Source organism: Lutra lutra, chromosome 16, assembly GCF_902655055.1.
Source record: "Lutra lutra chromosome 16, mLutLut1.2, whole genome shotgun sequence".
NCBI classification, from domain to species: domain Eukaryota; kingdom Metazoa; phylum Chordata; class Mammalia; order Carnivora; family Mustelidae; genus Lutra; species Lutra lutra.
Window position 1 is genome coordinate 22,921,900 of NC_062293.1, and position 16,155 is coordinate 22,938,054.

A 16,155-nucleotide genomic window follows, 5' to 3' on the forward strand; every position below is an offset into this window, starting at 1 on the left:
GTCTTGAAGCGCCCAGCTGAGCGAAGGCTGTGCCAAGTGACAAAGCCGGCACCCAGAAAGGAGGGCGGAGAGACAGCCACTCGGAAGGACTCCATCAATGAGCCTTTGACGGGCCCGGCGGCTTCCTGGAGCCTGCCAGGCCTGCTTCTAAGGTCAATGCCGCATGAGGAGATGACATCGGTGGGGGCAAAGACAGGACTTCGGAACAGGGTTCCAAGCTCCGGGAAAGAACCCTACCCTCCAGCACTGCCTTCCTCTCCTGAGAAATTCACGGAAACTCAAGTACCTGAGGGACTCGAGTCAGACCTAAGAAAGGACTTCCCGAACGCTAATGGAATTGAAATATGAAAAATATCTCGTTCTCCCCAGGGGGTTTTAAAGAACGGAATGGAGCCTAGAAACGCCCATGGGACACAGAACAGTTCCTTGGTTTCCAGAGACTTCACCGTCCACTCCTGAGCCACCAGCTGTTCCAGCCCCACCAGCTGCCTGGATTGCCTCCGGGTGTGTGTGTGTGTGTGTGTGTGTGCGTGTGCGCACTGTCCTAGAAGCAGGTCAGCCCAGGACACGAGGCCTGGGGCCTTGGGAGTTTCCAGGATGGGATGCCCAGGCAGCTCACAGGCGTGGAGTCAGGCGTCACCTGGCTACACCGCTGAGCTGCACCCTGACCCAACCCACGACAACATTCTTGGATTCATCCGGCCACACCCGCCAGTTCCTCGGCACACCGCCCAGGGGTCAGAGGTCCTTGTTCATCCTCTGGAGCCCAGCTTACCCACCCAAGGGGTTCTCAATCCTACAAGGTCTCAGAAGCGCCCTTGTTTATTTATTTATTTTAAACAAGCCCCTTCATTCTGATCCAGACTGAAAACCAAGGCCTGAATATGCCAGTTCCCATCAGACTGCAAGTTAACACAGTAATACATGGACTGACCCACCCCCAAGGGCCCAGAACTGTCCCCAGCATCAACTCTTCCAGAAAGCCCTGGAACAGCATGGTGACCTTTAGTGCTGAGGGCAGGGAGACCCTTTGGGAAAGGAGCATCAGGGAGAAGGCAGCACTGGAGTCAGAAAAATACAGCTCCTGATGCGGAAGCCCCAAATCCAAGGCCTCTGGCCTCGGTTTCCCCATCCATAAAAGTGCTGTCATGGGAATCAGTTAAAATATGGGGAGGAGGCTTCCCACGCCAAGCATGGGCAAACAGCCAGAGGGAGTTGGTCCTAACGGGTGCTCAGTCTCCTACTTGCCAGGCGATCTTGGGCAAATGACTTCACCTTTCGAGCCTCCATTTGCAATCTGTAAAATGGGGATAGCACCACCCATTCCAGTCAGTGGCGCCAACTACAAACAGTGACTTGAACACAGCCAATGCGTCCTGGAGCATCCTGGAGCAAGACCGGGCTCCACATCTGCTGCTGAGGGCAAGTGTGGAAGTGCTTTGTCAACATTCAAGTGCTGACCACATGCCAGACCCCCACTCCTTCCTCCACTTCCTGGCCCTGAAAGGGTCAGGTCCCTAATCCAGGGGAATAATTGCCATGGCGACACTACAATGATGTCAGCTAGTTCCCAGGCTCAGGAACTGCCTCTCCCTCCCTGCTGGGGAAGGAGAATGTGCTTCACTCCTGGCACAGGCCACCAGATAGGGCGGGGCTGGGGTGGAACCGAGATGCAGAAGGCCTGAAGGGAGGTCAGCCTCTCAGGGTTGTGTGTCCCTAGGCAAGCCAGTCCCCCTCTCTGGACTGAGCAGGGCGGGGGGGGGGGGGGGGGGGGGGGGTAGGGTACCCTACTGGGGGTAGGGACTGGCTGGCTGATCTGTAAAAACCTACCCAGCTCTGGAGTTTGTGATCATTTTTAAGTACCTGCAGATCTTAACTATGAAGATCAAGGTGAGGAAGATTCTCTGTGAGGCCTTTTGGGGCTGGAGTGGGTGGCAGAAGTGAAAGGCAGACAGCCAGGGGGTGTGGGGGAGGACCCTGCCCAGAGCCCCTCCCTCAGGGTTCTCTGGTCACCCAAGCAGGAGTGTCTGCCTTCACCTGGAATAGCTCAGCAGGATGTTGTGGGGGTTGGTCTCTCAGGGAGGAAACCTACCTAAGGTCATTCAACCCAGTTGTGGGTAGGGACAGGGGGCAACTCTGCTCTGGGGACAGATGACTCCATGTCTGGGAGCTGCCTGGGCCGCCCATTCTGGAAATTCCCCACGCAGGGCCAGGTCTGAGACCGAGGCTCCTCCCACCCACCAAACAGGGCCCTGGAGGCTCTACTTTCTCTACACGTGTTTATTAATAACTCCCTGGGTCTATCTTGTTCATTATTTATCCCAGCAAAGTAGGTACGAGTAAGTGTTTGTGGCGTGAATGATGGGTGACTTGAATAGACACAAAATATCAAACAGACAGCACAATTTAGAAAGTCACTGTTTTGCTGACCCAACATAAGAACAAAGATCATGACTTTAACAAAAAATTTTTTCTCCTAAATAAACCAGTATAAAACCAAACAAAACCAGAAAATTGCGGGGGGGGATACAGTGCCATTTCTTTTTTGGGAAAAAAAGAAAATACAGTGCTTACTGTGTGTCTACTAGAGGAGAGCAAATGAAGGAGGTCAGTGTTGGAAGCAATCATCAAAAGGTCAGTGTCTACTCCCCAGCTTCACTGAGCCCAGGCTCCATTTCCTCCCCTTTCTAAGAGAATAGTTAGTAGTGAACATTGATTGAGTCCTGACTCTAGCCAGGAACTGCTCTAAATGCTTACCCTACACTAATATCCTCTATATCCTAATGATGTTGTATGTCCTTCATAACATCTGCTATATCCTCACACCAACTTTGGGAGAAAGATAACCCCCATTTTACAGATGAAGGCACTGAGGCTCGGGAAGGTAAAACAGTTTCCCCAAGGTCACACAGCTAGGGTGGCAGACCCAGATCTGACCTTTAGCAGGCTCAGGTCAGAATAACACCAAGTATGCTGCCTGCAGTGCTGGGACAAACCACACTGTCCAATGCCTGGGACTGTACAGCGCCACAGGGTGGGACGATGGGGGCAAGAAAGAGAGATTTATTCTCCCTGAATTTCTGCCTGGGTTCTGGGGGCCACATGGATGTTGCCTCTACTTAGCCGGGAGCTGGGGGAGGGGGTGCAGCTGGGGCCCCAGCCTCCACTTCCCTGCCTCAGCCAGGCCTGGGCAGGACCACCCACAGGGTCATTTCTGGTCAGTTCTGTGGTTACCTCCCCCGCAGGGGAGGCTCCAGGTGTCCCAGACACCCAAAGTACCACTTTGGGAACCGATCTAGACACAGGAAAACAAATAAAGTTGAACCAGCACTGGCAGCTTCCAGAGACTGAGGAGGGCTAGGACACACGCATGCAAGTCAGGAAGGGGCCCTGGAAAGAGCCCAAGTGACACCCTGGTGGGGTGGGGCACGGTAGGCAGAGGAGGCTCCCACTTCCCTTCCCGCCAGCCACAAGCTGCTCTAGCCAGCCCTGCCCCCACAGGAGCCACAGGAACCAGAACCTGTCACCACCCCCGGACAGGCCCACTCAGCCCTTCCAAACCTCAGCTCATCAGCCCAGCCCCCAACTGCTAGGCAACTGGGGTTCGCTGTCCCCATTTTACCAGGGAGTTTTGAAAAAAGCTAGGAGAGGAAAGCAACCAGGCTCAGACCACAGACCCACGCTTGCAAAGAAGACAGGGCCCCGGCCTCTATCCTCTCTGCCTACCCCAGCTTCCAGGCCCAGGAGCCCAATGCAGGTTAGAGGCCAACGCAGGTTAGAGCCGTGTCCTCAGTGCAGAGCCCTGACTCCCGGAGGCCCCCACCCCTCCGCTCAGAGCAGAAGCAAGGTGAGCCCCAGGCAGTTCCACCCAGCTTCCTGCCTGCCCCTCTCAAGTCCGGCTCTAAGTCTCACAAAGTAAGTCCAAAAGGCTCATGAGAATCACCAGGGCAGTCAAAATGCAGATTCCTGGGCACTGCCCAGAATTGCCAACCAGAGACGGGCCTGGAGGCCCAGGAACCAAGCAGCAGGCTAGGCCCCGGGGGAGCAGGGAGCGGAGGTGGGGCAGAGGGGGGCCTGAGGAGCACGGGGGGGGGGGGGGGGGGGGGGGGGCGGGGGGGGGAGCCTGAGCTCCTGCTGCTTCCTCCTACATACCCCGCCCCTCAGGGATCTGGTTCCAGGGCCAGAAAGGGCTACAGCCGTGCCTTTGTGGGACTGACAAAAGCTAAGGGAATTAACAGGGTTTGAATTTCTCCTCTTGAGAGTAGGGGTGTGTGTGTGTGTGTCTGTCCTTCCCTCTGCCTTAGTGTGTGCACACAACTCTCACACATCTCTGGGAGCTGCACCTTTCCAAACACCTGACAGCCCCTCCCACATCTCTTCTTCCGGGTTCCCCTGTTGGGGCCCCCACCACTTGGGGTTCTGACTGCCCCTCTCAAGCTGTGGAGTGAGTACAGGTCACCCTAGATGCTGTGGCCTGCACACTCCCCAATGCCCCCTCCACCTCTGGCCCCAGGGGGCCCCTCTCCAGGATGGGGGGCCCCTCTCCAGGATGGGGGAGTCCCGGGTGGTCGTCAGCAGCCAGCTAGAGTCTGGCCAAAATCTTCCCCGTACAGACCCAGTCCAGGCCCCAGGGCTGCCTCAGCCCCTCTCCCTGCCAGCTGGACCGCCCGTGCCCTCCTCCACGGGCAGAGGTCTGGTGTCCATACCAGCTCCCCGCCAACTGTGGGTTTCACGCCTGGTAGGGTCAGCATCCGGGCTGGCAGCTGCAAGCTGCCACCTAGGGAAAAACCAGCTTCCCCTCCTTGCTCCCGGCTGCTGTGGGACACGCACGAGGCTTACGCCTCACACCTCACTGGACTGTACATGGTCAAGATCACTGTACTTGGGAGTGGAAAAACCAGAGTCCGGATCCTGAAACTTCATCCACTGTGTGTGTCAATAGGCAAAGCCTGCATTCCCCCATCTGATGGCTCCCAGAGTGCGGTCAAGGATGAATGAAGCAAGAAGTAACTATAAGCACGGTGCTAAGCTATAATTCTCAGCAGTACCAGGAACTAACATGTTTATTATCAAGGTAGAGATAAGTTCTCCTGAGGGAGCTGGGTGGAACACTGCAAAGAACCCAAGTCTCAGGATTCGACAAACCGGCCTTTAAAGTCCGTAGGATCCCTTCCTTCTTTCTTGGAGTGGGGGTGATCCTGCCAAGGGCTCAGGCTCGTGAGAACCAAGGGCACTCAGATGCCCACGGCATTCAGCACTCAAGACCGGAACAGTCAACAGTCTTCCCACCCCTGCCGCTACCCCGTATGATCTTAGCAAGTCCTCTCATGTCTCTGGGCTGTTTCCTCATCTGTACCACAGGAGAAACAGCACCTTCCTCCCAGCTGCCAGAGGACACATGCCCTCAGGAGCACAGGGCTGGTTCTCTTTCACAGGACCTCCTGGGACACAAGGACCTAGAGAGGTCCTGTAAACACCAGACAGCAGGAAGCCTACTCCAGGGGGATCAGGAGAGATTCCCCCGTGGCCTCAGGGGGATCCTCTGCCTGCAACATTTTCCTGGCCCTGGGCACCCTGCCCACTTGGCTAAGTCCCTCAAGGGGTCTTTGTAGAAGCCCCATTCCCCCAAAGTCCAGGCCAGGTTGGTCCCAGAAGCCCTCCCAGACCTCCAGATAGAATGTCCTGTTCAGGGCCCAGGACTCTGGATTCTTTGCTTATTCCTCACTGTCCCCTAAATTCAGAGTCTTGCCTGGACAAGGGCCCATCTCCTCCCCAACACAGCGGCATGTACCCCACTCCCCACAAAGCCCGGGCTCCAAAAATCAGGCCCAAGGAGACAAAAGTAGGACAGCCCCCCAGAGGGAGGCCCCCTTTGCAGCCTGCCCTCAGGGGCTTTGGAGACATGGCCATAAAGGGAGGGCAGACCTCCGATGGCATGAGCCTGCAGAGGTGAGTCTTCTCCTTTGAGGGGGGATATGAGTGGAGAGGAGGGAGAAGGGAACAGCTTCTTGGAGGAGGCAGGCTTCAGAGGCCCCACAAGAAATTTCTGGAGCAGAGAGAATCAGACACCCATACCTCTCAAACCCACTTCCTCCACTCCTTTGATAAGGTCAGGAAATATGAAGTAACCAGGAGCAGGGGTGGGGGCAGGGAGACATGGCAAATGCCAGGATTTCAGCACCTCGGCCCTGCTGAGTAACCACAGTGGGGAGGAGGAAGGAGTCCTTGCCAAACCCAGGGGTTACAACACCCCGCTCTCCCCGCCAGGCCACAGGGCCTGCCCCGCCCCCTCACCTGACTCTGGAGCTCACTCTGTTGCTTGAGGCGGAGGTTTTCCGGGGTGTCAGCCACCATGGTGAAGGACTGCTTGGGGTAGTGTCTGAGGAACAGAAAGAAAGAGTGAAGGTCACTCTGGGGAAGGGGTAGGAACCTCTGGGCTTCTCACAGGCCTGATTCCCCTAGAAACTTCCTCTTATCCATGGGAAGCCCCTGCCCTGCCCAGCAGCAGGAACACGATGTGTACCAGCCTTGGCTGAGGGGAGGCAAGCATGTCTCGACTTGGCCAGGGCCGAACCAGGAAGACATATCAGGCCTGAGGGGCTGGCTGGCCATGGAGAGCTGTCCTGAGCCAACGGAAGGCCCTGGGGACAGTGTCTGAGGGTTTCAGATGGCCCTTGTTTGGAGAGAATCCATGTCTTAGAATCTAGCATCCAGCGGGGTTGAGAGGCCTGGGCTGCCCAGGACAGCTCCATCAGCCGGCGGCCAGAACAAAGCGTCCAGCTAAAGGCAGAAACGGAGACCAACCAAGCAGAGGAAGGGCAGGAGGGATGTGGAGACAGAAGTAAAGGAGAAAGGAAATGAAACAGACTGAGCAAAGGGAAAAAAGAGAGAGACAAACCAAGAAACAGACTCTTAACTCCAGAGAACAAACTGATGGCTAACCAGGGGGCAGGTGGTTGGGAGATGGTGAAAAACGTGATGGGGACCAAAGAGTGCCCTTGTGATGAGCACTGGGTGATTAAAATAAAAACTTAGGGGCGCCTGGGTGGCTTAGTGGGTTAAGCCTCTGCCTTCAGCTCAGGTCATGATCTCAGGGTCCTGGGATCGAGCCCCACCCACATCGTGCTCTCTGCTCAGTGGGGAGCCTGCTTTCCCCTCTCTCTGCCTACTTGTGATCTCTCTGTCAAATAAATAAATAACACCTTTTAAAAAATAAATAATAAAATAAAAACTTAAAAAAAAAAGTAGTAAAGGGGAATGGGACATGCATATCCGGGGTTGGGGGGAAGTGGGGAGCTTCCTGGAGGAGGTGGTAAGAGAGAAAATGCACACAATCCAGAGTGGTGTTGTGAAGGGCTAACGTGGTCTTACTTAACTGGAAGGTAGGTGAGACATTGGCTTGACGTCAGAAAATCAGCTTGAGGCCCTCAAGTGACAGGTAACGCTCTAACAATGGTTGATGCTTGCCCAGTGTCTCAGTTCATCAAATCCCCACAAATGCCCTATTTTCCTGCTTTGACAGAAGGGAGAACTGAGGTTCAGACAAGTTAAACAATGTGGCCAAGGCAGGGGGCCAGTAAGTCATGGCGTCTAAATTTGTACCCCGTGGCCCCAGGGCCCAGCATCCTGAACCAAACCCTCCCGACCCCAGACACAGGGCAGACCAGGAGCCTGTGCCCCAGAAAGAGGACTGGCTTGGAGGTAACAGGACCCAGGGCAGCCCTCAGAGGGAAACCCACAGGGACCTCCAGGATCAGGCAGGTCGTGTCCCCTCGATTCCCAGAAGAGGAAATAGTGCTGTGATACAAGGCACTTAGCACTTAGCTAATTTCATAATTCATTTATTTATCACACTGGTTTCTTGTCCTCTCTCTACTTCTCTATGATGTGAGGGGTTTCTGGTCTCTTTTGTCCACAGATTTATCCCAAACTCCTTCAAACAGAACCTGGTGTTAACAAACGTGTGTTGGATAAATGAAAGTCCCACCAGGCACTGAAGCTGGGTCAAGACTAGAACTCGAATCTCTCACGTCCCCCTGGGTCATGCCAAAGGTCCCCAGCAAACCAGCTAGAGGAGCGGCAGCCCTGAGTCACTGGTCTGTGGGAATATGCTGGAATGGGAAATGGCTGCAGGTCCACGTGGGCTCCAGATACCTCAAGGGTTGGTTAGCGGCTTCTCTGAGCAGGAGCTGAGGTCTGGCCATTTGCAGCCCTGGGTGACGGACATCTCACCACGACCATGACCACCTGCAGATCCCCGCATCACAGACTGTCCTCAGGTAAGTGGTGGAGCGCCTCCTTCCAGGCATGTTCAACCCTGGCTGGCCTGGCCGACAGGCCCTAGAGGTGGACGTGAGCTGCCCTCCTACTGTGTGCTCACCAAAGCTGGAAGGTTCCTGGGTGGGGGGGGTGGTGAGTTGCCCTGAGCAAGAGCTACCTGTGAACTCATAACTTCCCCGAGCCACCACTTGTGAAGGGCAGGACTGGGGTTTGCAGAACTAAACCAAGGTGGGGGAGGGTTGACTAGACACAGAGCTAGGCTCTGGCCCTGCCACGGACTCGCTGGGTGAGTTCAGCATATCCTTTTCTTCCTGGGCTAGTTTCACTGTCCAGGACCCAGGTGCTCCCAGCTGTGCCCCTCCCCCAGCCTCCATTGCCCCACCTGGGTCCTGCCTCCTCCCAGTTAGGCCGAGCCCTCTGCTCCTCCAGCAGAGCGAGGGAGGGAGAGGACAGAAAAGTAAACACAGGTGCCTACAGCTGAGGGGACTAAGGCTACTGCAGGAAAGCTGGGCCACCCACAGCCCAAGTGCTCCATTCAAAATTCCTCCGCAGTTCCAGAAAAAGGGAGGGCCCACTGGGAGTCTGTTACTGGAGATTAGGAAGAGACCGGCAGGAGGGATCCAAGTTAGGATCTCTAGCAGAACTGGCTGGCCCTGAAGGCCTAAGAGGGAAGGCTCGAGACAGGACCCTCCCACCACATCAGGGCCCTTCAGAAGGTGTGAAGGTGTCCGCAGGTGCTGCAGGTGCTGCAGGTGTCACGGGGTAGGGGGTGTGGAGAGGAGAGCATCACTGGCAGAGAAGGGAGGTGGGCTCCTAAAGCAGGGGGACCAAGGGGAAGACATCCAGGGCAGTTCTGGCCAGTTTCCAGATGACGCCACTCAGCACCAGGTGGGGAAGGGTGGCGGGCAGCAAACACACGTGCTCCCAAGCCAGTCTACACACCTGGGCTTTCCCATCTGCCTGAATGTCCAAGGTTAACATGGAGTGCCAGTTCTGGTGGCCCAAGGACAGCCCGACACAGGTGGCTGACATGCGCCCTCCTCCCCCCGCTACTCTGCAGTTACTCTGCTCCCTTGTTCCTCACACCCACAGAATACAGAGACGGGCCTCCGCAGCGGCGCGTGTCTCCGAGATGCAGGGGCCGGTGGGTCCCTGTCTCTGTCGCTGCACCAGAGCAGTATCAGGACAGCCCCCCACCCCTGCAACATGCAGCAAGGGGCCTCTGGATGGGACCGTCAGGTGTTTCACCTTCACTTTGGAACCACCATGACCCCCAGATCTCAGCCCCCCACAGCCAATCCCATCAGAAGGGAAGGGGAGACCAGCCTAGATGCTCACGCAGCTTAATCTGGAGGGAAGGGGGGGAAAGAGGGGGAAGATTTTAATCCTGCATCAGATTAAATAGATTAAAGAGGAGCTCCAGAACCTCCAATCTCTTAGCCCGCCGCCTCCTGGACCCCAACCCTGGACCAGAGGAGGGCAGGCAGACATCTCTTCCTCCTGCTGGGTCAAACCTGTCCCCTCCCCACAGCCCCGGGCCCCTGGCGAGACAACCCTGCCTTTCCCTTCCCCTGCTCACTACGCTTCAGGTTCCCATGGCAACCCCATCCTCAGCTCCAGGCAGGAGAGCAGAGCAGAAGCAGACAGAGAGAGGCTGTGGGGGTGGGGGGAGAGGCGCAGACACGAGGGTGTCCTCAGCCACAGAGGAGCCCAGGAGGGCAACACCAGGAGGCTGCGAACTCAGGATCCTCGCAGACAGTGTCAGTAAGGAAGACAGGTGACACGAGTGTGTTTCGGGGTGGGGGGGGAGGATGCACAAATGTGGGTGCTGTGCCCTTCCCCCACCCACACAACTGCCTTCCGAGAAGCCTGCAACTGAGCTGACCTGCTTCCAGAGATAATTGCTGGGAATTCTACCTTTTCCATCCCTCTCTGTCCTCAGGCTGGAGCTCTCCCCACCCATCACCCACAGATCCCAATCGGGATGAACAGATGTGCGTGGAAGCCAGTGCAGGGCACTGAGGCCGCTGATCACGAGGGGTTACCACCTCAGCTAGTGACTCTGCTGGGACCCCAGCCCCACCAACAGCCCGGGGCCAGGGTGGGAAGAACTGGGTGTTCCAACCCTACCTGGAGCTCGGTGCAGAGCACAGCTGTTCTTTGTCCCTTCTGGGGCCAGGCTGCACCCAGCCCCTTGTTTATTTCTCCCAGCAGTGGGCCCTCAGTGATGTCCCTCCCCGCCTCTGACTGCTGCATCAGCTGCTCTGGGGAAGAGAGGGGCATGGAGACAGCCCAAGGCCACTAGGAGGGGAAGCCTTGGGGACAGAGCGGGAGGCCAGGGGAAGGGATCTAGCAGCTATGAGGGCAAGGACAGGGACCAGCAGGTCAATCAGGCAGTGGCTGGCAGCGGCGAGGACCTCTGCGAGAATTTACAGGCACACGAAGTGACTTCTTGATAAGACTATGTCCTGTGCCCCTTCTCTCTTGAAATCCGCCACAAGGCTTTGGGCTAGAAAAGGCAGGCATTATCATCGTGCTCATTTTACAGATAAAGAAACTGATGCTCAGTGTTAAGGACAAAGACCTTGCCCAGTGCACTCCCCCTCCCGACAAGGGCCCCGGCCATCTAGGGGGAGGCTGACATCTCTCTCAGATGGATCCCAGCCCACACCGCTAGCTCCCAGAGCTCTGGGGAAAGATGCACTTGGCAGGGTGGGTCTCGAGCAAAGTTCTTTATCTTTCAAGCCCAACCAGTTCCTAAGCTTGGTCATTATGAGACCCACTGGGAGTCAGAAGGCTGGTGGATAGTCAGAAGCCACTTACTCCTTAATACTTTTCTAAAGCAGGGGCACCTGGGTGGCTCAGTGGGTTAAGCCTCTGCCTTCAGCTCAGGTCATGATCTCAGGGTCCTTGGATCAAGCCCCACATTGGGGGGAGCCTGCTTCCTCCTCTCTCTCTGCCTGCCTCTGCCTACTTGTGATCTGTCACATAAATTAATAAAAATCTTAAAAAAAAAAAAAAAACTTTTCTAAAGCAGGTGTCTACAGAGCGGAGTGTGACCTGCATGGATGTAGGAGAAGGGTCCTCTGCCTCTCCTGGGTTTGCCCTAAGGACCTCTGAGTCAGCTTCCTGTTCAGAAGGGCAAGGAGGGCAGGGAGGATGCTGAGAAGCTGTGAGGCTCCCGCTACAGACACACTGGTGACAGGGATAGCTTACAGGACACAGCCCTGCTCCACTCCTGCCCTCAGCAGCATTCCAGAGGCAGAGCCAGAACCAGAATAGACCAGAAATCCTAAAAGCCCGCTCCCCCTTTCTACAAGCAACCTGGCCCCTTCCAGCCTTAGACCCCTTCAAAAACCACAGCTTTTTGTTCAGGGAGGAACAAAAATACATCAACAAAAGCAACAAGGAGCCTTTGGTTTTACCAAAAGAAAAAAAAAAAAAAAAAAAAAACCAGCCCCTACATCCTGCCTGTGGAAGGAGCTGCTGATTCCCCTGCTGGGAAAACTGCCCATGTTGGGGGGGGGGCTCCTTTCTAACCCAGTTTCTCACCCGTCCCCCAGCCTAAGGGGCTGAAATGGTGGGGACAGGAAGCAACAAGGAAGCATTGTTTGACCAGAGGAAAAAAAAAAAAAGAGCAGCCAGAAAGATCAAGGCCAGACATAAAGAAGAACTTACCAGCCTCAGGCATGAGAGACAGGATGAAAAATCAAAGCTGGTACCCATCCCTGATGGCAGAGTACATAAAGAGAAATGATTCTGCCAAGGTGGGGAAGGCATGCAAACGCTGGGCCTCAGTTTCCTCATCTCTAAAATGGGCAGTTAGGAAACAAATCCCTGAGGTCCCTTGAGGCCCTGACATCTCTGAGTGTAAGGCTTTAAGGATGAGTGTGGTGGTGGTGGCGGGGTTGGGGGGGGCGGGTACTGGCCCTTTGAGTCTGCCTTCTCCATTCCAAACACACATCACACACACACCCCTCACTTCCGCTCCCAGCCAGCACTGCACCTGCTCCCTGGGACATCTGATCCTACTGTTCCCAATCAGAGGCAGGAAAGAAGGAAGTAGGAAAACTCCAGGCCCTAGTCCCCGATTTACCCACCAATGCCCCATCCCTAAGTGTAGCTAGGATTCGGGACAGTTTGTTAGAACCCAGAGACATTGTGAGCCGGCAACCCCAGGAGCACAGGCCCCACCCCACACTCTGACACCTGAGGGAAGGAGCAGGGCGACAGTCCCTTGTTCTCCAGAGTCGGCCATCTCCAACCGCCCTCTTCAACCCCTCACCATAAAGCTCAAGGAAACTGAGAGAAGGATCTGGAAGTCTGCAGTCAGTGAAGAAGTGGGGAAGGTGCTTCTGAGTGTCCTCCCTTCCTTCCCCGGCCCATGTCCACTTCCATACTCAACACCCCCAAAAGCTGGTTACCCTCTCTGCCTGGCGTGTGCGGCCTCCGTGAACTCCTGGCTCCCAAGGAGGAGGGAACAGGCCCATTTCTCCCCACTCGCACCCCACCCACCCATGACCTCCACATTCCTGGACTATGTGCATAGAGACAAAGGGACAGGTTTGTGGGTGTGGACACATCAGCCCCACTTTCACAAAATATATTTTACAAAACAAATAATCGAGGGCATAAATATTCCTCTAACCAAGGGAGCCAGCAGGTTAGAGGGAGCCCCACCTACCTAGAAGTTTCGAGAAAGCATTTGAGGGTGGTTCTTGTACCTCCAACCACTGTGCAAAAGCAGAAAGGGACACCTCTCCCTTGCCACAGCAGTGCCAGGGTGGCTGGGCCTGGGAACTGTGAACACACACGCCGCCCATTCCATCTGACTCCTTGGCATTTCTTCCCGGCCCCACACCCAGGCATATGCGTCTGGATACACACGAGGCACGTGTTTATTAAGGCCCCATCTGTAGGGGCCCCTGACCGCCCAGCAGGCTGGCTGTAAGCTCTTGCCTGAGTTCTCTTTCCTGTCTTACCCTGAAACAAGTCTGGTGCAAGGAGAGAAACAGAAGAGGCCTTTTTGCTGCTCACAGTCACTTTCTGGAACATTTTAAAATCTCAGTCTTGAGAAGCCACCAGGGAATGACAGCCAGCCTTCTTCTCTCTTGACCACCTCCCCCTGCAAGATTCTGGCTCAGGGACTGGCCAAAAATAGGCACACCATAGAAGCCTCCCTGCACACCAAAGTCACACCCTCACCCACGGAGGGGGACAGTCCCACTCCCTAGCAAAGTGCCAGAAGAGATCACCAGCCCCTCTGGGGAAGACCCAGAGGGGCTGAGAAGGAAGGAAGCCAGGCCTGAGGTCTACAAGGCAAGGCCAGGAGCGGGGTGAGGGCACAGCTAACCCCCTGGGAAACCCCAAGATTTAGAAACCTGAATGCCATTGAAGGATGGGGCCAAAGACAGAAAGGAAACAGGAGGGAATGAGAGCCCTGTGAGAGCACAGGGCCTGGCCCGTGGCACGGGCTTGCCCTCTTTGGTCTAGGGGCCGGCATCCCTAAGATATCCCTAAGACACCCGGCATCCATAACAGGGGAGAAACTGAAGGTCAGACAGGTGCAGAGGGTACTTCCTGCAGGCCAGGCCTACTACATTTGGCTTCTTCTGGACTCACCAGATCAGGTGTGCAGGCCAGACCCACTGCTCAGCAGACGCCCTCCCAGCTGAAGTGAGAAAGGCCTGGGGGAATGAGGGGCCAACCAGCTTCTCAGGCAGGGTGGGGAGGGGGGTGGCAAGAACCTTGGGGAAACAGCACCCAGGAAGAGATGCTTCATCTTCTGTCCCTCCCTGGAGACCCCAACACCTGCAGGAGCCCTCACCCCACTTACTGTGACCTCTCTGGGAGAGGGCTGAACAGCTAAGCTGGGACTCTGGCACAAGGCTGAGAAGATATGGAGAAAACAAGGACAAGCCTCTGATTTCTCTAGCCAACTCCCATTGCTCACTGAATTCTAGGCTACTAGAGTCTGAGGCAGAGACATGAGAAAGCATCAATCCCTGCCACCCACGCCAGGCTCGGGGCTCTGCCACACTTCGGCCTTGGAGGGGGCAGAGGCTCAGCAGATGCCCCCAAAGGAGCCTTGGGGCCCGGAATCCAGCTTCACGTGGTCCAGCCACCAAGGGGTTAAACTGCCCCTGGCCTCTGGCTTCACTGAACCCCACCCCACTCCCCAACGGAGGGAGGAAGTGGCAGAGAATCAGGGCTTGTGTGAGCCCTTAAGAATTCTAAGAATGTCCCATTTCCCTTGGGGGGTGGGGGGGGTTGGTAGGGGAAGAGGATCCGTGGAAGCTAATAGAAAAGCAGAGGCAGCTGCAGAAGAGCCAGGACCAGGCTGTGACCCTCCTTCTACCAAGGGACAACCTTCCCAGTGCCCCAGTCTCACCCAGAAGGGACAATGACCAAGCTGCTTCCTCAGCTGGAGATTTTGGTCAGGAATCTGCTTCTCCAGCACCTGGCACAGGTTGGCACAGAACGGGCAGGCAGTTAAGTGCCTGATGGATGTCCAAACCCCAGGGACAAGACACGGCGAGGTTAAGAGGTGACTGGAGTGCTGTAAGCGAGAGACAGCCTTTCAAAGGGGTTTCAGCCCCCCAGACCTTTTAGCCAAGTCCCATGGTTCCCCTCCTTGGTCAACTTCAGCTGCGAAGAGCCTCCTGACTGAGAAAAAGCCAGGACTCAAGTCAGATCCTGGCTTTTTCTGAATTTTCATGTTGCCGCTACTTAGTAACTTGACCTTCTAAAGCCCTCATCTGCCAAGGGTGCCGTGAGGTCACACACACGTGGCAGCCCCCACTTGGAGTTTACACTTGCTACACAGGAGGTAAACTTGAAGGCGGTGAATTTTCTGGAACTGCCCATGATGGGAAGGGGGTATCCCGGATAGAGTCGCACCCCACCTCTCTCTACCTCCCTGCAGCAGGATGGGCAGCAGTTCCCAGTAGGTCCCAGTGCAGCAGGAACAGAGCCCCAGCCAACTCTACTGGGAAGGACAAGGATTCTACAGCCAGGAGGGAAGAGATCTGCCCCTGGGGCCAGGGCCCCCTGCAGGCTGCCCCCAGTTTTCAGGGGGCAAACATCAGGAAGGGCTAGAGCCAGAAGCTCCCAAAGCCTAGGGCGCCGACCCTCTGACAGGGGGCAGGGGAGAAAAAGAAATGAGGGAAGGCAAACACAACAGGGCAGAGCACCGTGTCCTCAAGGGCCACGTAGGGCCCCTCTCTCGCAGTAGGGTGCAGTGGAGGGAACACGCTTGCCTAGCAGAAAGCAGCATGGTTACTGGGTCTGACCCAGCCTCTCACTGGCGATGTCATTGCGGGCAAGTCCATTCCCTTCCCCAGCCTCAGTTTCCCTCCCTGTAAAACGGGCCTATGAGCTGCCCTTCCTTCATCCTGCCCAGGTGAGGACTAAAGGTGATGAATGCTTATTCCTGCAGCAGTGCTGGGCAACATCCCCAAACAGGAGGGAGGGGGGAGGGGGGAGACTCACACATTGCAGTAGGTAGGAGGGGGGAGGGGGGCGGGACTCACGCATTGCAGTAGGGGGTCTTCTCGTAGCCCTTGTAGTTCTTCATGTTGAGTGTCATCTTGCAGGTCTCGCAGTGGAAGCATGCTTTGTGCCAGAACTGGGGACAGAGGCAGAGGGAGCACAGCTGTGAGACACTGGGACTCAGAGAAGGGGGACTTGGGCCCTAGGAAGGAGCACTCCATCCCAGGGACTGGATCACAGCCTCAGGTCACAGGCTCCGGCAGACATGCTGGGTGAGTGGGGGGAAAAGGCCCCCAGAAGGTTGGTTCCGCCTCCCCCAGACCACTTCTGCTGCCCACACCCCCCCCCAAGCTGGAGAAGCCTCATTGCTGATGCAAAGTTGCA

At 56.0% G+C, this 16,155-nt stretch overlaps 1 protein-coding gene across 2 annotated transcripts in view; it reads right to left on the reverse strand.

Moving 5' to 3' along the window:
- LASP1 (LIM and SH3 protein 1) overlaps window positions 1-16,155 on the reverse strand; it is a 38,267-nt gene that overhangs the window by 15,053 nt on the left and 7,059 nt on the right. Inside the window, exons 2-3 of one of the 2 annotated variants that reach the window (XM_047707154.1) lie at window positions 15,813-15,907; window positions 6,295-6,379 (exon numbers count right to left, since the gene is read on the reverse strand). In XM_047707154.1, coding sequence (XP_047563110.1) covers window positions 6,295-6,379; window positions 15,813-15,907 — 180 coding nt within the window. Of the gene's footprint in view, window positions 1-6,294; window positions 6,380-15,812; window positions 15,908-16,155 lie in introns of those variants that run through there. The other variant, XM_047707155.1, reaches the window with a different exon arrangement.